Source organism: Erpetoichthys calabaricus, chromosome 18 (assembly GCF_900747795.2).
Source record: "Erpetoichthys calabaricus chromosome 18, fErpCal1.3, whole genome shotgun sequence".
Classification (NCBI taxonomy): Eukaryota; Metazoa; Chordata; class Cladistia; order Polypteriformes; family Polypteridae; genus Erpetoichthys; species Erpetoichthys calabaricus.
Window position 1 is genome coordinate 59,467,471 of NC_041411.2, and position 27,372 is coordinate 59,494,842.

Sequence of the window (27,372 nt, forward strand, 5' to 3'; positions counted from 1 at the left end):
TCCCCATGGGAACAGAGCTTGAGACCCCTACAGAAAGATGTTTTATAGGCGAGACAGTGCCGATGTACACCTGAATTCCCCGAGGCCAAATTGCTTCCTTGAGGCTGAGAGTGAAATTCATAATGAGAAATATAGTTTGTTGATATACCAATATGTATGTGAATTTGAAATAAAAAATAAATCTGCCAGTATCATCAGCTGACAAGCTCACCAGGTTCTGGTACAATTCATGAATGGTCTGTTCTGACTATGAAAGGCATCATACATGGTGCTGCAACCCAGTGTCCTGTCCTTTTGAGACTTCCGAGGGGCAACACGCAGTGGCCTTATCTTGCGCTCCAGCAGCTGGGAGAATTCTTCCTGCTTTTGTGTGGACTGAGCAGGCATGGAGGTGGCACTACTAGCCAGGCTGCTCTACTCATTTGCAGACATTAACACAAAGAGCAGCCAAGCAGCACAAACACTCCCTGAACAATTGTCTTTCCTGTTTGGAGGGTATGCTTTGCTCCTGCATAATTTGGCTTTTTTTAATTTTTAAAATCGCAGAAAGAACAATGGTACCTCCTTGCTAATGAGCTTGTTTGCTAAAAACGGGAAGGATGTTGTCCTCACAAGCCATTAAGCCACATCTACCCTGGTTGGGCAAAGTTCAATGCAAGGCAAAAGGTTGCAGTGTGGAAGGTGATCTAAACCTGCTGATTTTTAACTTGGGTCTTGCCTAGAAAAATTAATAATCTCTCGCCCATTTGATGGTAGCTGTAGTGTTGTGTCAATGGCTTGGCACCTATCAAACTGACTGACCGACAGACAGATAGACTTATTACTGTATAAAGCCTGAACTCCCAAGAGAGAAGAGCCTCTCTGTGCTTTGAGACCAGCTGGTGGACTATATAATGCAGGATATGGTGAACAGAACAGGACTGGAATGCCTGTTCTTTGCTAAATATTTCTTGATTATCCAGCGATAGATTCACTTATTTTTGAAACTGGAGGTGTGGCTTATAGGACTGGGCTGAATAAAGCAAGTTTTTGTTGGTGGGAACCCAGAGATCCGTGCCAAGTGTTTTGTCATTTGTGCTCCAGGATGATGTAGAAAGTTATGTGAGAAGAATACGGCATGATTTCAGTTAGAGCCAGGATATGAAGTAAGTGCACTGGAAGAGGTGATTACCCTCGTTAGAACAGGGGATCTTAGGCTCCAGCTTTTAGGCAGCATTCGCCAAATCCCAGGACTGATAACAATGTGGCCCTGGAACCCATCAATCTGAACTGACAATGCAAAATTATGTCTAGATATAAATAGAAACTATGGCAAGTTGTGTGAACACCCAAGTGTGGCTGGACACAGCCAACCACTGCTTAGTGTTATCACAAAGAGAGTTGCCAGTCACAATGCAAGAACAGAGAATGGGTGTCTTCACTAGATGTCTGTTGAGTGCTTGAGTGCCTCCCCATGACCTTTGAAAGGCTACTCTGTCACTTGTCAGTAAGGGCATTTAGAATAAGAGATCTGCCTGTAGCTGACTTTTAGGAACACAGAGGTGAAGCATGGCATAATCTGCACTTGGAACACATTAGGAATGCATAGGCACATAGATTATTAATTAGGAGATCATTTAAAACTCTATATGTGTTATTATCTTGTGAATAAATTATTCATCTGTAAATTTTGCAAACTATCTTAATCAAATTAAGGACAGGGATAAATGGAGACAGATGATCTGAATGGCAACCACTAAACGGGAGCAGCTGAAAAAAGAATCTTAATCAGATTAAAGGGGTGCAGGGAGCTGGAGTCTATCTCGGCAACATTGGTGCAAAACTGGAACTGGAACATTTTTGAGTCACATTTCCGTATGCACCATCACTCACGTGGGGCCTATCCAGAGTCAACAGCTGATCTAACAATGTTGGGCATGTGAGAGAAAAGCCGGAGTACCTGGAGGAAAGGGCACACAGACATGAGTAGAGCATGTAAACCAGGACAGAGATTTAGAGCAGTGAAACACTAAACACTGTGTCAAAATGCTGTCTAAAGTTAAATAAGAGCATTTTAAAAAAATGACACCTGACACATAATTTAATTTAGTTCCAAATCATTTAGTAAAATTGATGATCAGCAGGTACACAACTCAGATTGTATTCAAATTGTAGCCAGTTCATAGTTTGAGTGAAGTTTGTTTGTTCTCCTTGTGTTTGTCTGTGCTTTTTGCACTGGGTATTCTGGTTCATTTCCACATTAAGTTGCTGGAATCTGTACACTGCCCAAGATTTGTGTAAATATCCTCTGTAATGGACCAGCATCCCATCCATAGCTGTTTCCTGTCTTATACCTGGTGCTTCGGGGCTTGCCTACATCAGCCTGTCACACTGTGCTGGAAAACAAGCAGGTTTTTGAAATAGATGGATGGATATTCCAATTTTGAAATCTGCAGAATAATTTATTTTAAAGTTATAAAGTCACATGTTGGCAGTTTGTATAAATATGTAAAGGGTAATGAAACTTCAGAAGATGTTAACATGTACAGTGCATCATCAGTAATAACATAGCCGGCTGCCTGTTTGCTGCTGATAAATATTCCCCTGCAGGAATGCTGGGATGTACTTCTAGATAAATCTGTCAGCTTAACTTGTTACTTTGGTTATTGGCCTCTTAGGATGCATTTGGTTTTTAATTATCTGCTCAGCCTTTAGCCAAAGAGTGATTCACCATGTTGGTCACTACATTTCAGCATCTCTGTGGAGTTAACCATTCTAGCAGGATAGAAACTCCCATGAAAAGCTATTCTGTGAATCTTCCTGTCAGGGAGTTCACTGGCATGATTTTTCAGGTGATCAGCAGTGAGGACATACAATGGGTATCCATCCATCCTATACCCAGGGCTACAATACAGTCCCAGGATCTCGTCATTACAGTGGGTTCTAGTGGAAGCATCATATGAAAGGGATGAGCAAGAGGACTGTGCATAGCATAGGAATGCTGAAGCAGTAAAAACAGAATTCCCAATAAAAAAACATATCTGTTTACTGTAAATCAAGAAAGTGAGATGGGCACTGTACTGTGCTAATATGAATCAACATAAAATGTGGCATTATAACAGGTCTATTTTCCCCATTAGTATTAATACTAAAAGTTTTTCAGGGGGACCATTACAATTACAATTTTTAACTTAAGAAATCAAAGGTAATCCAGCACAGCAAAACCATAAATTAATTCATTGAAAAAGTAAATCATAGTAACTTATTCACAATCAATGAAGCAGTTTTTCTTACCTTGAGAAGATGATGAGCCTTGCTGCTATGTCTAGAGGCTCTGAGGTGGACTGTAGTTTTGCTGAATCAAGATGAGGAGGAGGCATCATGTGTAGGATTATCATTATTTTCCTTGTCTCTGTCTGAGATTTTGCAACTAAACATTATTTCGATGTTTCTTTTGCTCAAAAACGATTCCCCATTAAAGATTGGTCGAATGGTGAATTACTTGCTTGGTGCAGAAAATGTGTTCATGACTGCATACGATATCTGAGTATCAAACTTCTTCATGCAGTTCCAGTCTTTTGGTGCCCAAACTGTATGCTAGTTTTGAGGATGTTTTTCTAAGTAACAATCTCTTCTTTTACCTCCTCATCGACCATACGATCGTGCTATTAATTTGTTGTCTGGCGTACCTTTACCCAATGAAAGACGAATGACATTTGCTTCCCTAAGAGACTAAGGAAATAGATCGATATGATTAATAACATTTAACAAATAAGTTTTATTTGCCCAACTTCTAGTCTTGTGGGAGCTGGCTTTTTCTTTGAAAGATTGTCTATGGTAAAATAAACTATCCTTTGCCTCAGATTTTTACCCTCTTGGATTAGATTATGAGTTTTTACATATTTTCTAAACTTAGTCATAGAAGTGCATACAATTGTTTTTGAACTTGTGAACTGAAAACCACATTTAACACTAATTTCAGTTGTTATGAATCCTTGGCATCTCCTTATGGCTTGGTCAATATGCCAGCGGTTTTTCAGTCATTCATGAATGAATGTTTTCATGATTTACTGGGGCCACACAGTATTGGTTTATTTTAACAATATCCTAATATTCACTCCTGATTTTTGACTTGGACATTTTACTTGTCAGAGAAATATTATCCAGACTTGGACCCGACAAACTGTTTCATCAGTCATCAGTCCTATTCTTGGGTCACTACATTATAGTAGGGCTGGTCTTGAGATGTATCCAGACAAGGTTAATGCTATTCATAAATTGAAACTTCCAGAGTGCATCAAATAGGTTCTTTAACTGCTGTCACCACCTTCTTAGAAATTTGAGCTGCTTGATAACTCCCATTACTGGGTTAACCAAAACATCCTGCAAAAATGGTTTGGATTGAGGAAGTTCAAAGGGCTTTTGATATTTTGAAGAAGAATTTTACCACCGCTCTAATTTGACAACATTCAGATATTTTGTTGCCTTTTCAAGTAGAGGCAGACACCACCAGCATAGGGATGGGGGCAGTGTTATTTCCTAACAAGAATATATTGTACCCCTGCTCTTATTTTTAAAGGAACCTCTCAATTTTGAAACAGAATTTAGTTGTGGGAGACAGAGAAATGCTGGAAATCAATTTAGCATTGGAGGAATGATGTCATTGGCTTGAGTGTGTAGCTCATACCTTTGTGATTTTTAGATAGTATAAAGTTTGATTTATTAAAAAAACACAAAAGAGATGAAAGCTAATTAGTCTAGGTTGACATTCTTTTCTAACGAATGTAATTTTTCTATTATGTACCATCTAGTGAAGTAGAATTTTAATGAATTGTCCAAGATTTTTGAATTTGAGATAGTAGATGCTGACATGAAAAAATTATTTCCTTTGTCTTTGTTTATTAGGGCCATTTTGTTTGACCTCTCTGTTCAACTGAAACAAACTTTACAGGCTACCTGGGCTACTTGTTATCGGTGTGATTGATATCAAGGACAAAGTCTTTGTTATGGAATCTGTTAAGGTGGAGGTCCTTAAGTTGAGACATTCTTCTTTTTTTTCTTGGTATTGAAATGGTATATGACTTTATGAAAAAATATTTTTGGTGGCATGGACAATTTGGTTTGGCTTGTGGGGTGAGCAACAGGTTTAAAATCGGTGGCGCCGAGGCTGTGGAATGCCCTCCCTGATTACCTGAGAGCCCCACAGTCGACTGAGGCCTTTAAGCGAAACCTAAAAACTCATCTTTTTAGAAAGTCATTTTGTTAAAGTATTTTATAGACTCTTCTGTTCTTTTTTTATTTTTTATTTTTTTTTTTTTTTATTTTATTATTCTATTTTTACTCTGTAGCACTTTGGGATTGCTAAAATATAAAGTGCAATATAAATAAAATTTATTATTATTATTATTATTATTAAAACACAATCTGGGCCCAGAGTTACACTTGGGCAACCTATTTGCCTCCTTTGTGGAAATGGGAGGACATTTCCATGTATTTTATGACTGACCAACCACCATCTAAATGTCATAGTTTTATTTTGGTTGTAGTGGATGGGATTTTTGCAAAAGTGACTTATATTACACTCTAAAAAGTTCCTTTAGTTAGGATGTTAGTAGATATTTTCATCTACCATTACTTTAAATATCAAATTCTTCAAAGATCAATTCTCTCAGGTCATGGCCCTCAATTTCTTTCTATGTTTTGTAAAGGTTTTTGTGCCATGATAGTCACTCATGATAGTTTAAACTTGCTTCTGGTTATCATCCTGAGCGCGCCAGTCAGACTACATGAATAAATTATGGTGCACTTTTAAATCATTTCAAACTAACCGGAGTTTACTGTATTTTATACTGTGGGAGAGTTTGCTAGGAACCTTTTGCTAGTATAGCTTTCTTTCTCCAGTTCTGTGTGAGCATTCTATTTCTTCAGTCAGGTCTCTGCCTGATTTCATTAATAATTTACTGATTATTTGGAGCACTGTTCAAAGACACTTGTTGAGGGTAGGCACCTCTGCCAAACTTCAGGCTGATAGGTTTCCAAGAAAGCCACCCATGTTTAGGATTGGGCAGAAGGTATGCCTTGCTATGTGTGACTTTTGCTTGACAGTTCTATCCTGTAAATTATCTCCAAGATATATTGGACCCTACTGCATTGTGAGGTGTATTGGTAAGGTCACTTATCACCTTGCCATGCCGGAGTTTTGGCCCAGAGGAATGTTCCTGGGCTCCTGCATTTGATCTTCATGCTCCCAGACATTTGCATCATTTTCATGTTGGCAGTCTCATTGAGACTGATGGGCTTGGAATTTGCACCTTAAAGAAAGGTTGTTTTATCCATTAATTATGCTATATTACTTATTTATTTATTTTATTATTTTTGGGCCATTTATATACTGTACTTGTTTTATTTCACCTACAGTATATTAGTATTTTTCAAGAGGAACCTAATTTTGTGGTTTATTTAGTGCTCCATGCTAATTGTAACAGTTTTTATATTTTTGTTTATGCTACACCATCTAGATATTATGTGACTCGCCTTTGCATATGCATTCAACAGTTTTGGATCTCAAAGTTATCCCTCAGTGCATTAACAAAAGTCGTCTCTAATAAGTAATGAGTTTCTTTTTGGCATCTTGATTTTAGCTTTGTTATCCTGACAATTCTTTTGGCTCTCCCCTTTGTCACTTTTCTGTTTTTCTAGTATTGACTTTTGCCTGTCTGACTACACTTTGGCTGTGTTCATCTCCCAGGCTCATTTCAATTCTGACAAAAACATTAGTTTACCTGAGAGTGCATGTAACAGTTTCCATAATTTATCAAGGTTTGTGACATATTTCGAGGCGAAAAAAAGTATAGGCAGAAATTATTGCAAGTAATGAGTGTTGCATGTGCAAAACAGCATATAGCAAAGCATTGTACAGCAGGTACTCCTGTAATGTACATACAGTATCAGAAGTAGTAAAATTACATTGATTTAAATAAGACAGAAGGGTATCGGGGAAGCTGCACCCTCAGAGTGCTTGAACCCCAGCCGAAGTGCTGTCTGTGTAGAGTTTAAGTGTCCTTCCCATTTCATCCAGGGATGTGACCTAACCCCACTGCTATGATGCCCTGTCAGGTTAACTTGCTTGATGAATCTAAATTGCCCTGTGCCTAAATTCACAATGTCAGTCTTCTCTTAGCCTAGGATGTTTATGTCTAGATAATAATTTATATGGCTTGGCACTTCCTTTGTGTTGTGTTGAAAGTGTTTAGAAGCAGTGTTATGTCTGACACAAACTTAGGTGGTGTTTGAATGTAATTCAACACAGAAGGGATGGAGGCTGTCGCCAAGTGTCGGCTAGTCTTCTCCTTCCAGTGGGTCATAAGTACTGTAAGAGGAAACATGTCAGTCCCTGTGCACCCCTGAACTGTTGCTCCTGGTGTTATACATAAGAGTAACTTAGAGAGCTGTCATATGGTTCAAGACAATCTTCCTAATCTCTGCACAGTCCTCTGGGGAAGCCATGAGATTGTTGAGTTGGACCCTTTTCTACATTACTACTAATAGGAAAACATTTTCATAAACCAATGTAAAATAATTATAATTACTTCTCATTGTATACTGTAATTAATTATCCATCCATCCATCCATTTTCCAACTCGCTGAATCCAAACACAGGGTCAGGGGGGTCTGCTGGAGCCAATCCCAGCCAACACAGGGCACAAGGCAGGAACCAATCCCGGGCAGGGAGCCAACCCACCGCAGGACACACACAAACACACACACACACCTAGCGCCAATTTAGAATCGCCAATGCACCTAACCTGCATGTCTTTGGACTGTGGGAGGAAACAGGAGCACCCGGAGGAAACCCACGCAGACACGGGGAGAACATGCAAACTCCACGCAGGGAGAACCCGGGAAGCGAACCCGGGAAGCGAACCCAGGTCCCCAGATCTCCCAACTGCGAGGCAGCAGCGCTACCCACTGCGCCACCGTGCCGCTGTAATTAATTATACACAACTGAAATAAACATTTAAAACTGAAATGCAAAAATGAAATAAAACAAATTATGTACAAAATTTTTTTCAGTTTTCCTCACAGCCATACTTATGCATAAACTAAACTGGGCTGCAGCAGCTCCAAAATTAATCATTTTCCAAATCAATTTTCTGGTCTCTAGATGCTGTGAACTCAGAGTCTCAAGGCACAAAACTTCCAAAAAGTAGCAAACGCACTTCCAGTAATGCCAATGAAAAGGGGATATACTGCCAAACCCCAGCTAGATTAATGGGCAAATGCAGAAACCTTAGAAAAATTAAAATATTTTGGTCTAAATGAAAATACTCTGCTACACAGCTAAGTTCCATAGAACACAATCTCAAAATGGAGTTGCCTAAAAGCCCAAACAATCGAAGGCAAACACTGTCCCAATGTAGAAATCCCAAGTGAAGTCAAAAAACAGCACAAACGTCAAAAATCCAGAGGTATCAAAAAGGATAAGCACAGGAAAAACACAAGAACTTGCCAAAACCCCCTAGCACAATCAAAATTAACTACCAGGAACTATGGGAGACCCTCCAACTTATAGGGTGGAGAGCAGTTCTTGGAGGGGATTGGCAGGTGGCCCTGTTCCCTAGGGAATCACCCACAAAATTCATGGAACATAGCCAAGGCATTGAAACTTAAACAGAAGCAATGGCAAATAAACTTAATTTATACATAAGAACTAAAAATGAACAAAGACAACATAAAATATGAAATTGAACCCCAGCCTGGGGAGGAAGTCTTCTTTAAGCCTTTTATCGTTATCCCTAAGATAAATGGTCAACTGCTAGCCGCATGCACACAGTCATCCCCAGTGAATAGCGGATGAAGAGTGGCTGTTAGAATTGTAATAATAAGTGCTTGGTTGCCACTCACTGGATTTCCAGGGAGCAAGACAGATGTATAAGGTATAACATTACAGAATTTCAGTCTGTTCATAAGTCATGCCATGTTACCTGTAATTGTTACTGAGGCCAATATATGTACATGCACTGCAACTTGTACAGCAGCATACGCTGAAGCTAAATCACATGGTGTGGTAAACTGCTGATTTTTTTGCACTATTTGTATATCAATGCATAATTCAACAGCCTAAAGTTAGAATATACTATTAAACAAAACCTTTATCTAATGGACAGAAAATAGTGAGTGATGTACAGAAAAAATCCATTTTGAAATTAAAATAAAACTCTTCCTTGCCTAACTGATAGGGATGTTCATAATTGTCTACATACCTGAGCAGAATGTGCATTAAAAAGGTTATTTGACAATTAAGTGGCACAAGTCTCTACTGAGCTACAGGTAAAGTTAACTGGTATCTTGACAAAAGTGACAGCAGTTTGCAAACTGGTGAAAAAATATACATGCTCTTATTATCTTTTTAAAAAATCTTTATTTATTTAATTTCTTAGTTTTACATTCACAGCTGAAAATACCTGGTATTGTGAAAGTAAATCAATACCAGAATAATATTTTAAAATATTTCCCCTCCCTCCTTTCATTCTCCTTGTCTCTCTCAAAATAAACAGTTGAGAGATCAGGCGCTCTTTGTTGTCAACATTTGACATGTTACTTTATATCTATACAGTGTACTGTCTATGTCTTTGTGTGTATTGCTTATAACCTCAGATGCTGTTCCTATTGTTCTGTGGCTGTCCAAACACATATTGCATGATCTCTGCTCATAGACTGCAAGAGTTCTTACGTACTGGCTATTCCTAGCTACTCCTAAGCCTTGACAGTATATATTAGTTTTTCTGTGGTTCCATCAGTAAAGCTAAGTGAAGACCAGATTAATGATTCAAGCCCAATAAAGCTTCTTTCCCCTAACACCCAACCTGGTGTTCATATCAGAATACAGTAAGATCTATGTTTTTATTTTTCATAATTTTTCAGGTCTGCTGGTGGCAAAAGTCTGTATACAACATTCCTTTGACTGAGATGACTTTAAAGATCAATGTGGGGTAAAAAACAGCAAAGCCTTGTATGGGTATTTTAGGAATACAACTTTGAAACTGACACTTGTAAGTGAATTTTTTTGGAGCAGGATATATTGTGTGTTGTACAGATTACAGAGTAAATAATCCACAAACATTAAAGCTCACCTGCAAAGTCATCACAAATTGGCCTACAAAGCTTTCCTGTGCTTAGAAGAAGAAACGTTTAAAAGCGTCAAAAATCAGAGCACGCATGGCAGTACAGGTCTAATGACAGTAACACAAGACAACAACCATTAACATCATGATTGTAAAGGGCAGTAGCTTGGGGAACAAACTCAGTCAAATTCAAAAAATGCAAAGACGTCCAAGTTAATTTCTTAATTGAATATTTACATTGAATGTCTGCTCAAATACCAACAAGTAGGCTTCCATGTCATCTTTATTGCTTAATGGTGTAAGTAGCAGTGCAGGTTCTAGTTCTCTTTCTGTCTGTTGGATCTTCTCATCTAGTTGTTGTACATTGTTGAGTAATAGTTTACATTTGCCTGTCTGCCAACTCACTAGTGAAATCTTGACGACTATGCCACTGTAAAAAGTAAGGACAAATGAGAAAAAAAAGACAGTTGGTGTTCCAGTGTGGAAACCTCATTTATTCACCAACAATATAATCATAACAGAGATCTAGAAGCAACCTTGTGTGTACCACAAGCTCTTGTGATATTTATCCTCATGTTCTTAAGGAGGCTAGCGAGTACATATATAAACCCTTGACACATATTTTTAGGAAGCCACTGCGCACTGGAGAGATTCCGAAGGACTGGAAAATGGCAAATGTCATCCCATTATATAAAAAGGGTGACAGGGCAGATCCAAGCAACTATAGACCAGTAAGCTTAACATGCATCACAGGAAAATTAATGGAAGGAATTATTAAGGATAAGATCGAGCAACACCTGGCAAGGACAGGAGTTATTCTAAGCAGTCAGCATGGGTTCAGAAGAGGGAGGTCGTGTTTTACTAACATGCTGGAATTCTATGAGGAGGCAACAAAAGGATACGATCAAAGTGGAACTTATGATATTATTTATCTGGACTTTCAGAAAGCATTTGATAAGGTGCCACATGAGAGGTTGGGCATCAAATTAAAAGAAGTGGGAGTTCAGGGTGATGTTTGTAGATGGGTGCAGAATTGGCTCAGACACAGGAAGCAGAGGGTGATGGTGCGAGGAACCTCATCAGAACTGGCTGATGTTAAGATTGGTGTTCCACAGAGGTCAGTGCTAGGGCCGCTGCTATTTTTAATATATATAAATGATTTAGATAGTAATATAAGTAACAAGCTGGTTAAGTTTGCAGATGATACCAAGATAGGTGGATTAGCAGATAATTTGGAATCCGTTATATCATTACAGAAGGACCTGGATAGCATACAGGCTTGGGCAGATTTGTGGCAGATGAAATTTAATGTCAGTAAATGTAAAGTATTGCACATTGGAAGTAAAAATGTTAGGTTTGAATACACAATGGGCGGTCGGAAAATCGAGAGTACACCTTATGAGAAGGATTTAGGAGTCATAGTGGACTCTAAGCTATCGACTTCCCGACAGTGTTCAGAAGCCATTAAGAAGGCTAACAGAATGTTAGGATATATAGCGCAATGTGTGGAGTACAAGTCCAAGGAGGTTATGCTCAACCTTTATAACGCACTGGTGAGGCCTCATCTTGAGTACTGTGTGCAGTTTTGGTCTCCAGGCTACAAAAAGGACATAGCAGCGCTAGAAAAGGTCCAGAGAAGAGCGACTAGGCTGATTCCAGGGCTACAGGGGTTGAATTATGAGGAAATATTAAAAGAGCTGAGCCTTTACAGTTTAAGCAAAAGAAGATTAAGAGGTGACATGATTGAAGTGTTTAAAATTATGAAGGGAATTAGTGCAGTGGATCGAGACTGTTATTTTAAAATGAGTTCATCAAGAACACGGGGACACAGTTGGAAACTTGTTAAGGGTAAATTTTGCACAAACATTAGGAAGTTTTTCTTTACACAAAGAACGATAGAAACTTGGAATAAGCTACCAAGTAGTGTGGTAGACAGTAAGACGTTAGGGTCTTTCAAAACTCGACTTGATGTTTTCTTGGAAGAAATAAGTGGATAGGACTGGCGAGCTTTGTTGGGCTGAATGGCCTGTTCTCGTCTAGAGTGTTCTAATGTTCTAATGATCAAATGATGCTGGACATCTGGTTAGGTAGTGTTTTTAAGTAATTTAGCCATGAAGGGTTGGGGTGTGGGTGTGGCCAGCTGTTAGTTAATCTTCTCTTTTGGGTTGGTAGTCCTTTGTGCTGTGGGTGGTAACACAAATATGTCAATCCCTGTGCAACCATGAACTCTTTTTCCCTGTTATAACTCATAAGTACTCTCCTTGAGAGACTTTCAAAGCTGTCTTATTTGACACATTGTAAAATCATACTACTGTTGATTTTTGTTGCAAACCTTATTTGACTAAGACCGGCATTTATAGTGTCATGAACGTGAAGTTTCTAAGCACAATAAGTCCCAAAAATGACTTAAATACCTACTAGAGGAAGAAACTGTCAAACCCTGGCTAGTCACGAAAGGGTAAACACAGTATCTTCGTTAATACAAGATTTCTTAATGAAAAAGTTCCTCTTTAACAATGAAGCTCCGAAGAGCACCAAAGGCACAGAAGGAGTTGCAAGAAAATAATGAGGTAATCCAAGGCAAAGAAATATCAAAGCAAAAAAAGGGACTGTGGGCTTTCCTTAGCCTTTACAGGACTCAGGGCAGTCTCTTGACAGTGATGGACAGGTGGCCATGTCTCTTGGAGAACCACCCACAAAATACATAAAGCATAGTACAACATACATATATACATACAAACTAAATGAGCAACAATATTAACAACAACAAAATTATCAAAAATGAAGAAAACAGACATAATAGGGGAATTTGAACCCCAGCCCTTGGATTGCCTGTATGAAACATAACACAAGATCTTTTCCCATGGCAGCGCACATAGTTGCAGCGGCTCGGTGCTCTCCCCTTCGGAGTTTTGTTTTGTGTGTGTGTGTGTGTTGATTTTAGTTTGTTCTACATCCTGTTGGGCAAACATATACTACAACCGAGACGATCTTCTTAAGATCGGAGTCTGCCGTGAGGGGAGTGTTACGGCAGAATTCATTCACTCGCACAGCGTTCCGGTGGATATAGCGAGGACACCCGGCTCCCCGTGGATTACCATCCCCAGAGGCCAACGACAAAGGTGGCGCAGAGAGAGGAAGCAGAAGCAAGGATGCTGGGCCAGCGCGCTAGCTAGACTATGGAGCCAGCCTCACAAACCTCTGCTTCCAAACCTTTTCCTTGCTAACGCCAGATCTATTGTCAACAAGATGGATGAACTGAGGCTTCAGGTTGCATCAGACCGCATGATCAAGGACAGTAGCTTGTTTGTGTTCACTGAAACCTGGCTCCATTCATGCATACTAGACTCGGCTATTGAGCTAACAGGCTATACAGAGACTCCGGTAAGAGCAGAGAAGGGTGTGTGTGTGTGTACTTCAATAATAACTGGTGCACGGATGCAGTGATAGTGGATAGCCATTGCTCCCCTGACTTGGAGTATATGACTGAAATGTAGACTTATCTATTTACAGTGGGAGTTCAATGTGGTAATGATCACCGCTGTTTACATACCACCAACTGCTATAATGCTAACTTGGCTCTGAGACATTTATACAGCAGCATTAGCAGCCAACAGAGCCGTTACCCTGATGCAGTGTTCATTAATCGCAGGGGACTTTAATCACATGGATTTAAAAGCAGTGCTCCCCAAACTCCACCAGCAAGTAAAGTGTGCTACTAGAGGAGCCAACACACTGGACAAGGTCTACTCAAGCATCAAGCTGGGCTACAGAGCTAAACAGCTTCCACACCTGGCCCAGTCTGACCACATGTCACTGCTGATGATTCCTGCATACACCCCTCTCCGCAAATCTGCTCTTACCACCAAAAGATCCATCACAACCTGGCCTGATGATGCCTCTCTGCAGCTGCAGGACTGCTTCATCAGGATTAACTGAGACATTTTTGAAAGTCCAGACCTGGAACTCTACAACAACAGTGTATTGTGCTACATCAAAATCTGCATTGACACTGTCACAGTGGAAAAACATATCTGTGTCTATCCAAACCAGAAGCCCTGGATGACTAGAGAGGTTCAGCGGCTGCTAAAGGAAAGGAACACTGCCTTTAGGTGTGGTGACAAGGCTCTCTACAGCATGACATGGTCCAACCTGAAGAGAGGCATCAAAAAGGCTAAGAGGGACTACAGGAGAAGGATAGAGGAGCACCTTGACAGTAATAACAGCAGGCAGGTTTGGCAGGGAGTCCAGCACTTCACCAGCTACAGGACCAGCCATGGAGCTGCTGAAGGTGACGCCTCAATAGCAGAGGAGCTGAACCACTTCTTTGCTTGCTTTGAGATGGAACTACCAGAGGCAGCTGTTACACACGTAGCAGCAACTCACAACAACATCACCCCCTCCCTTAGGGTGGAGGAGCATGAGGTGAGACGCTCGTTCCAGGCTGTCAATCCTAGGAAGGCTGCAGGCCCCAACGGTGTCCCTGGACGTGTGTTGAGGAGCTGTGCAGAGCAGCTGGCTGGGGTCCTTACAAAGATCTTTAACCTGTCACTCTCCCAGGCCTCAGTTCCTCCCTGTCTGAAATCCTCCATCTTACTTCCTTTACCAAAAAAATCACCCATAACCTGCCTGAATGACTATCGGCCAGTAGTGCTCACCCCAGTGTTGGTAAAGTGTTTTGAGAGACTGGTCCAGAGTCATATCATGTCCTTCATCCCTCCCACCTTTGATGCACACCAATTTGCTTACGGGGCTAACAGGGTTACTGAGGACGCTGTTGCTGCTGCTCTTCATGCTACCCTGTCCCACCTGGAGCACCAGGGGACCTACGCACGTCTCCTCTTTATTGATTTTAGCTCTGCTTTTAACACCATCCTCCCTCACAGATTAGTGTGCAAGCTGCTAGCCCTGGGACTCCCGTATTACACCTGTATATGGATTAAAGACTTCCTGACAGACCGCACAGAAAGGGTTAGGGTGGGCCCTTACATCTCCTCGGCCATCGGCATCAGCACTGTCTCTCCTCAGGGGTGTATGCTGAGCCCCCTACTCTTCACACTGTACACACATGATTGCGCCCCCGCCCACCACAGCAACACCATCATCAAATTTGCAGACGACACCACTGTGGTGGGGCTCATCTCTGGGGAGGATGAATCCATCTACAGGGACAAAGTAGAGCGGCTGACAGCATGGTGCACTGACAACAACCTGCTCCTGAACACAAGTAAGACCAAGGAGCTCATTGTGGACTTCAGGAAAAAGAAAACGGACATCAAACCACTCTACATCGGAGGGGACTGTGTGGAGAGGGTGTCAGACTTCCGCTTCCTGGGAGTCCACATCATGGAAGACCTGTCCTGGGGTGTGAACACAGCTGAGCTGGCAAAGAAGGCTCAGCAAAGACTTTATTTCCTGAGAGTCCTCAGGAAAAATAACCTCCCCCAAAAACTGCTGGTGTCCTATTGCTGCTCTATCGAGAGTATCCTGTGCTACTGCCTCTGCGTGTGGTTTTCCAGCTGCACAACAGCACAGAGGAAAACACTTCAGCGGATCGTAGAGACTGCCCAGCAGATCATCAGCTGCTCTTTACCCTCTCTGGATGAACTGCACGGCTCTCGCTGCCTTAAGGAAAGCAGAAAACTATGGCAAGCCAAATTAACATTTAGAGATATCTTGAAATGAATTTCGGATATCTTAAAATGTAATTTACTTTTTAAGATATCTGAAACTCGCTTTGAGATATCTTAAAATACTTTCCTTTACATTTTAAGATATCTGCAATACATTTCGAGATATCTCAAATGCATTTCAAGATATCTCAAATACAGTTTCAGATATCTCAAAATAATTGTGTCTGTATTTCAAGATATCTCAAATGTATTTTCAGATATCTTAAATTGACCTTTCTTGCATTTTAAGATATCTTAAATGCATTTCAAGATATCTCAAAATCATTTCCTGTAAAATTGACTATTATTTCAATGGGACTTCTTGTTTATTATAAGATATCTTAAAATGTATTTGAGATATCTTGAAATGAGCAGGAAGTGATGTTGAGATATCTGAAAATGTATTTGAGATATCTGAAAATGGACAGGAAGCTGTTTTGAGATATCTGGAAATGTATTTGAGATATCTTAAATTGTATTGTAGATATCTGAAAGTGCTATTGAGATATCTTGAAATAATTGAGTGTCCTTTTAAAGATATCTTAAAATGCATTTTAGATATCTTGAAATACAATTTTAGATATCTTGAAATACATTGTTAGATATCTGAAATAGAGCAGAGACCCATTTTAAGATATCATGAAATTAATTTTAGATATCTAAAAATGTATTTCAGATATCTGAAACAACAATGAATTTCAAGATATCTTAAATGCTTTTTAAGATATCTAAATTATATTTCGAGATATCTTAAAATAACTTCCTTCTCATTTTAAGATATCCCAAATTCATTTTGAGATATCTGAAATGCATTTTCAGATATCTTAAAATGACTTCCTGCACATTTCAAGATATCTAAAATACATTTCAAGATATCTTAAAATGACTTCCTGCACATTTCTAGATATCTCAAATACATTTCAAGATATCTTAAAATGACTTCCTGCACATTTCAAGATATCTCAAATACATTTCAAGATATCTTAAAATAACTTCCTGCACATTTCAAGATATCTCAAATACATTTCATGATATCTCAAAATCACTTCCTGTGCATTTTGAGATATCTTAAATGCATTTCAAGATATCTTAAAATAGGCAGGAAGTTCCATTGAAAGTATAAGAAATTTTACAGGAAGTGATTTTAAGATATCTGAAAATGTATTTGAGATATCTTGAAATACACAGGAAGTTATTTTAAGATATCTGAAAATGTATTTGAGATATCTTGAAATACGCAGGAAGTTATTTTAAGATATCTGAAAATGTAACTGAGATATCTTGAAATACACAGGAAGTTACTTTAAGATATCTGAAAATGTATTTAAGATATCTTGAAATGTGCACAAAGCTATTTTAAGATATCTGAAAATGTATTTCAGATATCTCAAAATGCCTGCAGATGTATTTTAAGATATCTTGAAATGTATTTGAGATATCTCAAAATGCACATGAACATATTTCAAGATATCTCAAATTGCATTTAAGATATCTTGAAATGCATTTCAGATATCTGAAAATGTACAGCATATCACTTCAAGATATCTTGAAATCTGTTTGAGATATCATACAATTCTTTTTAGATATCTTAAAATAGATGTATTTTTAGATATCTATAATTCAATTTGAGATATCTAAAATGCATTTCCAGATATCATAAAATTCATTTTGAGATATCTCTAAATGTTGATTTGGCTTGCCATAGAAAACATCTTAAAAGACTCCTCACACCCTGCTCATAACATGTTCCAACTGTTGCCATCATGCAAAAGATATAAGAGCATCAAAACAAAGACTAATCGACTGAATAACAGTTTCTACCCTGTTGCTATTACGGCACTGAATGCCACCTAATCACCTCCAATGCAGCAGTGCAATTGATGACATCTTGTGCAATAGTGTATATGTGCAATTAAGGTCTTATGTCGAATGTTTGTGTTCTACCTTATTTCTTCTTATCCTTTTTTTAATTATATTTTATTTATATTTTGACACCGCAGGGACTGCACCTAATTTTGTTGTATTTGTTACAATGACAATAAAGATATTCTGACATAATATCAATGAGCTGTTGAAATTAACTAGAGAGAAGGTAACTCTATCAAAGGGCAATGCTTAGTTAGACAGCTTTGTGCTGAAAGTGTATGTTTATAATTGTGTTGCACAGTTCACTGGTATCCCTGCCAGAGCTTGTTTTGCATCAACTCCAGCTTGTCTTAATTCTGACTAAAAACACAGATTTTGAAAATTGACAAATAGATGAATGATTAATGTTCAGCACATAGAGTGGAGTGCCTCATAGTACTGACATGTGAAATGACACACAGATACCTCAGATGTGGCTCAGTTTACTTGTAATGAGTCCTGGCACCGGAATGCTGTGTCCTATGCAATGAGCTTCTGCTGTAGTTTAGCATTCTGTGCTTATGCAATATAATTCGGATTCTTTCCATCACTATTTTCTCAGTGTGCTTTCCTGTTTACACGACAGCAGGAGGCACAGGGTGGAAACTGCTTTCCATATTTAATGCAGCTCATCAGGGGTCAGATCCCCCACAATGATATTGATCTCAGTCCTTATAAATGGTAGTCATGTCGGATCCAGAACATGATCCTTGTAAGAGACACAAATCAAGGTTACACAATGTGTACTCATCTGTTTCTAATTGCTATCTCTCTCTTTTCTGCATCACTTAGACAAAGGCATGGGCAGCTGCAGCGAAAGGACTCTGAAACGCCTGCTGGGGTCAGTCCAAAAAGGGAAATGGCTTAAGGCATGTTAGTTTATTCTTTTAAGGCCAGGGTGTATGAATTAATATAGTATGGCAAAGAAGAACTTAATCATCAATTCAGGACAGAGAATGTTCTCCAAGGGAGCATTTGGCTTCGTCCTTGGCATTAATGCTGTGTATGTTTAATCATCGTCTTTCAATGATATGTTTTGGGTATGTGTTTGTCTTTGCTGCAAGGAGAAGTTGGATAAGTCTACTTTTGTGGAAAATTTTCCCCTAAGGAAAAGATCAAGAAGGAACTCTATAAGCCTTCTAGTATCTCTCTTCTGACCCTTGGTTTGCCTGGAAGTTCATAAACAAAGCCAGCCCCTTCCCTATAATCTCAGACTATTCATCCTTCTATCTGTTTTTCTGACAGGGTCGCGAGGAACAGAAACTTTTTTCAGTAACAAAACCTTGCTAAGACATGCAGGGTACACTCATGCACACACTCATCCTAATTTTTACTGGGCCAATATACTGTACCTGTCTTTAGAATGTGAGTAGAGACAATTTTGACCATTTAGGGAAAGGGTAAAGTCTGAGAATTGAGCCTAGTTTCTCAGAGCTAGCACTATGACACCATATATCCTTATGCTAAATACAATATGTCTTACTATCTTTTTTCTAACTTTGACTAAAACCAAGAAACATGTCAGCATCCCTACATTCAGTGCTTCTTCAGTCACCCTTTTCAGTACTATTGACTGTGGCGATTTATTAGCCTTTGGATTTTGGCTCTAGGGGCTTGTCATCAAATTTTATGATTTACCCTAATATAATAAACTCTATAGTAGGGCATATGCAGGCTACCCAGTCTGAAGTATCTCAAAGTCTGTGAATGGCCCTCCATGTGTATCCATAGTACTTGTCTGTGATAGACATCTTATATACTCCATCATGCATTGCATTGTTCAGCAAGAATTTTACAAGAACTTGAAAACAGCAGACGAAATGTTCTTGGCTTGTAAAATGCATTCACACTTGCTGTTGTCTGCCTTGTTCTCTCCTTGTATGAATTCACTTCCATAACTGCTAAACAGGATATTTGGATCCATTTACAAATGATGATCCACATCCCAAAGACTTGTGTGTTAGACTAACTGGCGATTCCAAACAGTATGTGTGAGTGGGAATATGGATGTGTGCAAGACTGCGCCCTGCAAAAGACTGGAACCCTGCTGAGGTTTGGTTCTTGCCTTTAGTCTGATACTACTTGGGTAGTCTCTGGCTGTCCATGACCATGAACTGGACTGAGCAGTTTTCAGAATGTTATGTTACTAATTATGCAGCCAGTTTCTGTGTTTTGACTAAAGTAGTCCTGTGGTATGTCGATGAAATGTGTCTCAACTAAGGTATTTATGATATAGATAGTTTGGGAATGTTTAGGACCAAATAAACAAGTGCTTAATCTAACTGTAGAGGTTTAGGGAAATTCAGGAAAGTCCACGCCTGAATCAAGAAGCAACTCTGAATGAGGTGTCAGTTACTCGAAGAAAGACAAAACAGAAGAGAAACATTTTACTACACTGGTAAAAAGTAAAATATCATTGTGAGTAGTGAGTGCACAGAAACAAAGCAAACACAGTAGAAGAGAGTATAGTGCACTCTAAGCCCCTTAGCTACCATCTAGAAAGGGATGGTACCAAATGTCATGGACTCCCTTCTTGGTGCACCACTTATCACTGGTTGTAGTACCTGCAGAGGTGTATGTGTGTGTTTGAAGAGCTACGACTGGTTTTGTGCTTTGATCATAGCTGGGTGCTTCTGTTATATCTGGTCACTCACTTGACCACAGCTAATACACCAGCACTTTTGGGTATTTTGGTGCCAGTGAGATTACAACTGTTGTTCAACCACGTCACTTCGGGGTGGCCGTGTCTCTTTAGGATCACAACTAGAATCTTGCTGGGCCATGTGTGGGTGTACCTCTATCAATGGGTTTTCAACTGTCCACTGAGAAAAGACAGGGAGTACCTGTACAGTTGACTGGCTGTAGGAACACAGGTAGTGTGGATAGAGTTTAGTAATATGCTAAGATGTCTTCACAGCTGGACACTCGAGTGTTGCCAGGGTAACACCTCTGATGTGTGTGCATTGTTTGCGTGTAATTTTGTTTTTAATATTTATATATTTTTGCCCCGTGACCCTGTGTTCGGATTCAGCGGGTTGGAAAATGGATGGATGGATGGATATATTTTTGCTTCTGGTCTGTAAGATGCTACATAGTGGCTAAGGACATGAGGCATGTGACCTGTGTCATTATGGTGGGCATGATATAACAGATGGACATTCATAGAAGCATCTGTCCAATACTTAAAAATTGAGCTTAAAAGCAATGATGTTTAATTAGCCCTTTTGTACTTGCTAATCCTGTCAGCTTTTGTTAAAAGACCTTTCATTTATACTATAGGTTTATAGGGTTATTATTATCACATGTACAGAGTACAGTGAAATTGTTACTCGCATGTGCTAGTTAACATGCATCACGTTGCCACTCTCCAGTACAGTTTTTGATTACTATTTTAGATTATCCCTTTAACATAGACAATTTTCCTGTTCTCTGCCACTTAAATAATGTTTCCAATCATGACAGGCTCCTGTAGGCTACCACATATGATTCTCTTAATCCACAGCTGGGTGTACCTGTAACAGTCTTTATTCTGGTTCTCTTTGGAGCAACCTTCAGGTTGTGGTTGATTCATTGTTTTTGTTCCTCCTAACCTCTTTCTAAATTGTGGAGTACCTGAAAAATACCTTCCTCTTTAGTAAGAATCACAGTTGTCCCCATTGTATCTTTTCAGTTTCCACCAAGGACTTGATTGAGTCGTGTTGTTCAGCAGGACAGCAATGGGCAGCAGCGGGTGGCCAGTGTGATAACATGCAAATGCCGGACAAAAATTCATCTGTATGCAGGTATGCTCTGCAGCCATCCTCTCTCCAAGCTTAGTTATTTGTGATATTCTAGCCTGCTTTTCTCAAATGCACAGCTTTGGTTAGCTCTCCCACTAGGCTAATGTTCCTTCACTTTATTAATTTTCATAAATGCTCAGAACATATGCCAGGCACTCTCTGGTGGATTTCTTTCAGACAGGGTATATATGGTGCTTTCTTTGTAAAGAATGTAACAGTTTTCCACAGGAAATGGTCAAGAAAAGTAGCTCCCCACTGTACCCATCTAGTGATTCTGACTCATGTTAATGATGTTCACACGTAATCATTTCTATTGCAGAATTGCACAGAAGCAATGCTGTATGGGATACATCAAAGAAAACAACTGCTTGGCTGGTGTCACAGCAGCCAGAGAGGGTGAGGAATGCGATGTGGATGAAAGTGACATCTGTGGAGCGGACATCTATAAGGCAAGTATCCATCTGTCAGGGAGGCTCCTCTATCACCTCTGTTATTGCACAGATTTTTGAGGATCCAAAATGGACTTGGTGTGTTGGTGGTTTTTGAAATTTTTGTGGAAAGGCAAGAAATTAGCAGATAGTGAACCTTAAGAAAAGACAAAGCAGGGGGCCACCATCACAATACTTCTGTAGTGTTACTCTGTCAGACAATGTATACGGTGGCAGGCTGGCATGGGCTGACATTATTTGCCCTGTGATTACATGACAAGTTTTATACAGAGAAGTCTGTTTGAGAATCAGCTGAACATTTTTATGTTTTATTTGGATATTAAGTCAGTCATTCATTGTACAAATGGCTGCTGTTGTCTGCATGTAATTACTGCCTACAATGTCCCAACCTTCTTTTTTACCTGTAAGAGTTCTTAATGTTACTAATTCTTTGTTATTTTCTTTTTCAGCAGGAGTGTTGCACCTGCTGCTCTCTTGGCTTGAAACTACGCACTGAGGGCCTTGGCTGTGAGTCTCACAGCTTTTTGGGCTACCCATGCAACCACATGATCTTAGCATGCTGTGAAGGAGAAGAAGGACACATCCAATCTTCCCTCAATCAAATTTCAAAGCTGGAAACCACTTCATTACCTGAGAGAGGTAAGAAAAAAAATTTGAAATACAGAAAGTAAAGGATTCCTTTGGAACACCAGGGAAAAATCCAGTAGGCTGTTATTATTTATATTTAGTGTCAACATCACACAATCTAAAATGTTCCAAATGAAAAAAGAATCTCAAGATGAAAACACACTTACAGTTCTGTCCTGTTATAAATTTGTCATTTGGTCTGTCACTGGTTACTTATCCAAAGAAAGAAATGAAACAGCAAGTGTCATAAATGTACAAGGGTAGTGTCTGCCTCCATAGTGATCCTACTGCCTTTTGCATTCATCGGTTGGTATCAGAACCTGCTTAATTAAGGGTGCTGTAGTAACCATTGCTAGAGGAGGATACCAGTCCTTAGCAGGGCAGACTTACACACCAATGCTTACCCACATTTACCCAATTACAGTAACAAGAGAAAAGGTAAAAGCCCTGTGTTAACATATGCAAAGTCTGCACAAAACATACCTGAGCTTTAAGCTGAGACATGATTCAATCATCCATCTACTGGAAATTAATCTTGAAACAGTATGTCATAAAAAGGATTAGTCTAATAACATTTCTCTGCATTGACTCATCATAATATTGACAGGGGTTTTGAATTTTTATGATAGTTCACAGATTCTATTGATATCCCTCATTTGTAGAATTTTGTATTCTGCTGCCAGTTACTATAACAGTTTTAACATATATTAATGTTAAATGTATTTATAGTGTAAATGACACCAAGACATTTTATTGCAAACACAGGGAGCAACATATAAACAAGTGAAACGAGTAACACTACTGGGCTCTGTTCCATTTTGCTATAATAGTTACTTGCATCAGTGGGTCAGCTGACCTGCTTTCCTCAGAATCTACCCAATAGTTCAGGCTGGTGCATTGGCAAAGACTCTGGACTTTATACCACAAAGTTGCAGTTGAAACTGTGTCTCAGCCTGACAGTGACCCTCAACAAGTCACCTAATATATATACTAGTGCACAAAGCAATGGTTTCACACATAAATCAACATAAAACATCTGTTGCTGCCTGTTGTGCTTGCTGTCGGTGCCTGTTTGCAGTTTACAACAGCAGCGGCTACACAGGGGGAGGTTGGATGGACAGCAAGAATGCATGGTGGGCAGGCTGCCTGGCTGTTGTTGTAAGACAGGTGCGTGGGGGTGGCAGTTGCAGTGAGACGCAATATGGTTTGTACCTCCTGTCATCATAAGTGTCTGTCCTCCCAGACGAAATGTTGCCATAGGTGCATCAGCTACGTTAATGTGTTCAGCACCATGATCAGCTGGGGATCGATCAGCTGTTGCCAGTACCTCACTTTCATTTTCGATCTACTTCTCCAGATCACTTGCATCAAAATCAGAGTCCGACAAATCAGAGTCCGATTCAGCGATAATACGAAAAAAGTCATCCATGGATTATTTTGCTTCAAGCATTAATTTATGGTATCTCTCTACATGCCATTTTAGAAGCTGTTTGTTCTTCGCTACTCATGCACGTGCAGGGAATCGAGGTCAAATCAACAAAGTTAACTTTCCTTCTAGCAAAAACGTATCGAAAAGCTATATAGCAAGAAGATCGCTGGCGAAACTTAGGCTTTCAAAATAATAATAATAACAAAAACTGCGTTAACATGTGATAAAATAATTGTCAGTGTTAATTAATTAATGTGTTAACGTGATAATATCACGTTAACTTGCCCAGCTCTAATATATATATATATATATTTATATATAATGCCTATAGAAAGTCCTCAAACATACTCATATATCAAACTGAAAAGAAAGTAACCAGCTCAGAAAATGAATTAAAAAATGAAAAACAAGAATGACAGGGTTGGGAAAGTCACCAATCCCCTGATATAATACTTAGTAGAGCTTTGCACACCTAGATTGGGGAATGTTTGCCCACTCTTCCTTGCAGAATTGTTCGAGTTCTTCCTTATCTCCCTCCTACTTCTATTCCGGAAAAAAATATCGATCAGTCTTGAGGACTCAGACAACATTTCTGTAGTGTATAAAATATTTTAAAGTCCCTCCCTTTCAAAGATCCCAGAATAAAGTGGAAAAAGGATCTCTCACTCAACATTTCAGAAAAGGAGTAGAAGGCAGCCATATACACAATTCACTCTATCTCCATATGTGCAAAGCACACAATTATTCAACTTAAAATCTTTCATTAAGCATCTTTGTCGTTTAAAATTGTCCAAAATGTTTTTCCCAGGGCAAGATCCAACTTGCGAACGTTGCAGTCAAGTTCCAGCCTCATTAGGCCACATGTTTCAGGCCTGCACCAAATTAACATCATTCTGGACCAAAATATTTAATTGCCTTTCAGACAGCCTTGGTGTCACAGTCTGTCATAATCCATTAACAGCTGTGTTTGGTGTACTTCCAAATGAACGTAAAGTGGAGAAGGACAAACAAACTACTAGCACATAGACTTATCTTGCTCAACTGGAAGAATCCTAACCCACCTGTTTTAAGTCAGTGGGTAACTGATGTTATGTATTATATGAAATTGGAAAAAATCAAATTCTCACTTAGAGGATATGTGCAAAACATTTTGAAAACCTGGCAGGATCTAATCAATAACATTTTATAATAAACATATAAATTGAGGAAGCAGATTCTCTTGCCTTTTTTATTATTTTTATTTATTTATTTATTTATTTTTCCTACTATTAATGTTTTACTCTGTTGGCCTAGCAATCTTTCTCATGGGTGGGGGTTGACTTGACTTGAACTTAGTTCTGTAAAATTTGACTTGCTTGTATGGAATATGGAGTAGAATTGTTCGAGTTCAGTCAAATTCCGTGGTGAGCAATAAAGGGCTACTCTCTTCAAGTCCATTCACAGATTTTCTTTTTGGATTTAAGTCAGGGCTCTGACTTGGCCACTTACAGACATTCACCTTCTTATCCTTAAGCCACTGTGTTGTTCTTTTGACAGTATGTTTAGGATCATTGTCATGTTGGAAGGTGCATAACCTACCCCTGTGGTGTGCTGGCACCCTGCCCGGGGTTTGTTTCCTGCCTTGCGCCCTGTGTTGGCTGGGATTGGCTCCAGCAGACCCCCGTGACCCTGTAGTTAGGATATAGCGGGTTGGATAATGGATGGATGGATGGATGGATAACCTACCCATCTTCAACCTTCTAGCAGAGGTGTGCAGGTTTTCCTCAAGAATTTGAATGTATTTGGCAGCATTCATTTTCCCTTCAATCCTGACTAATCACCCAGTCCCTGCTGAATAGAAACACCCCCACAACATAATACAGCCACCACCATGCTCCTCAGTGGGTATGCCGTGTTTTGGATGGTATGCTGTGTTTGCTTTTTGCCAGACATAGCACATGGAGTTCATTCCTAAAAGGTCATATTTTGTCTCATCTGTCCATAGCACCTTTTTTTCACATGGCAGCAGAATCTCCCAGTTGTGTTTTTGCATAGAGCAAATTGAGACTGAATGTGGCACCTTTACAGAAAAGGTTTCTTTGTTGTCTCCCTGCCATACAGGCCAGCTTTCTGTAACGCTGTCCCAGCCATGAAGCCTTGTAAGTCCTTCAAAGTTACCTTTGGCTTCTTGGTAGCCACTCTGATCAATGCCCTTCTAGCTTGGTCATCCAGTTTAGATGGATGGCATGATCAACGTTTTGTTGGTGCCACATATCTCCCACTTCTTAATGATGGTCTGAACAGTACTCAGAGAGATAGTCTTTGAAATCTTTTTCCAGCTTTCTCCTAACTTATGCCTTTCTACAGGTTTATCCTGGAGGCCTTTTGACAGTATTTTCCCAGCCGTGTTGGTTTCTTTTCCAGAACCTTGCACTACTTGTAGTGAAATCTTCAAGAGACAGCTGGTTTTATTCTGAGATAATCAACGCCACTGCAATTGATGTCATTTGGGGCAATTAGTCTAGTGTTTGATCTGGCAACAGATTGGTTGCATCTGATTAAATTTAGAATTATACATTCTAAGAACAGAATTGAATTTACCAAACCAGGTATTTCACTAATTGATTTTTAATAATTGTCGAGAATGCTTTAGAATATTATTTTCACATTGGTAAAGAGGGTTATAATGTGTACATATAGCTAAAAATTGGACTAAATTTATTTTCCAGGGTGGAATGTGACAAAAGGTATAGATTTTTACAGGCTATGATAACTTTCTATAGGCACTTTCTCTTACAACATATCCTGATGTAAGTCTCCTTTGGTAAAGCTGCTGGCCAAGTGTGTAATGATATGCAATGAGAATCATTTTCACCACTCTCTTTAGGTCTCTTAGAGCCACTTCAAGAAGGTTACAAATAACAAATTTCAAACATAGATATGCAGGGTGTTGTTTTAGACTATTTCAAGATCAGTCATTACAAATATAATGTTATTTTTAACTTTTGATCTTTTACTAGTGATCTAGTCCTCTATGGACCTCTATCAGAGGGTAAAAAATTAAAAATTTCTATTACAATTGAGAATATTTAAACTTTAAACACGTAAATTAATGCACACATTTTAATATTTCAAACATGTGAAGCATTCTTGTTTAATATGTATTTCTACCTTATTTAGTAAATCATTACATTTCTTATGAGCACCCTGACTTAGGAGGGGTTACACTAATTCAGGCTTTGTGTTTTGTCTGTTATCCTTCCTGTCTCCTAATGGGGCACAGAAATAGACACATCTCTTAGTTGGATGCAGAATGCCCTTCTTCCCTACCCCAGAAATATCTAAATCATGGTAGTGTTACCTGATAGTTTAACATGAATTTTCTACTTTCCTAAACATAGGGCTCGCACCCTGAACACTACAGCGATA

The 27,372-nt window shown here is 39.3% G+C and overlaps 1 protein-coding gene across 2 annotated transcripts in view; it reads left to right on the plus strand.

Annotated features, from left to right (window-relative positions):
• Positions 1-27,372, plus strand: part of fbln2 (fibulin 2) — an 890,980-nt gene that overhangs the window by 24,216 nt on the left and 839,392 nt on the right. For both annotated transcript variants that reach the window (XM_028825322.2, XM_028825323.2), the window contains exons 3-5: positions 21,351-21,462; positions 21,779-21,908; positions 22,361-22,547. In XM_028825322.2, the coding sequence (XP_028681155.1) occupies positions 21,351-21,462; positions 21,779-21,908; positions 22,361-22,547 (429 nt within the window). The remainder of the gene's footprint in view (positions 1-21,350; positions 21,463-21,778; positions 21,909-22,360; positions 22,548-27,372) is intronic.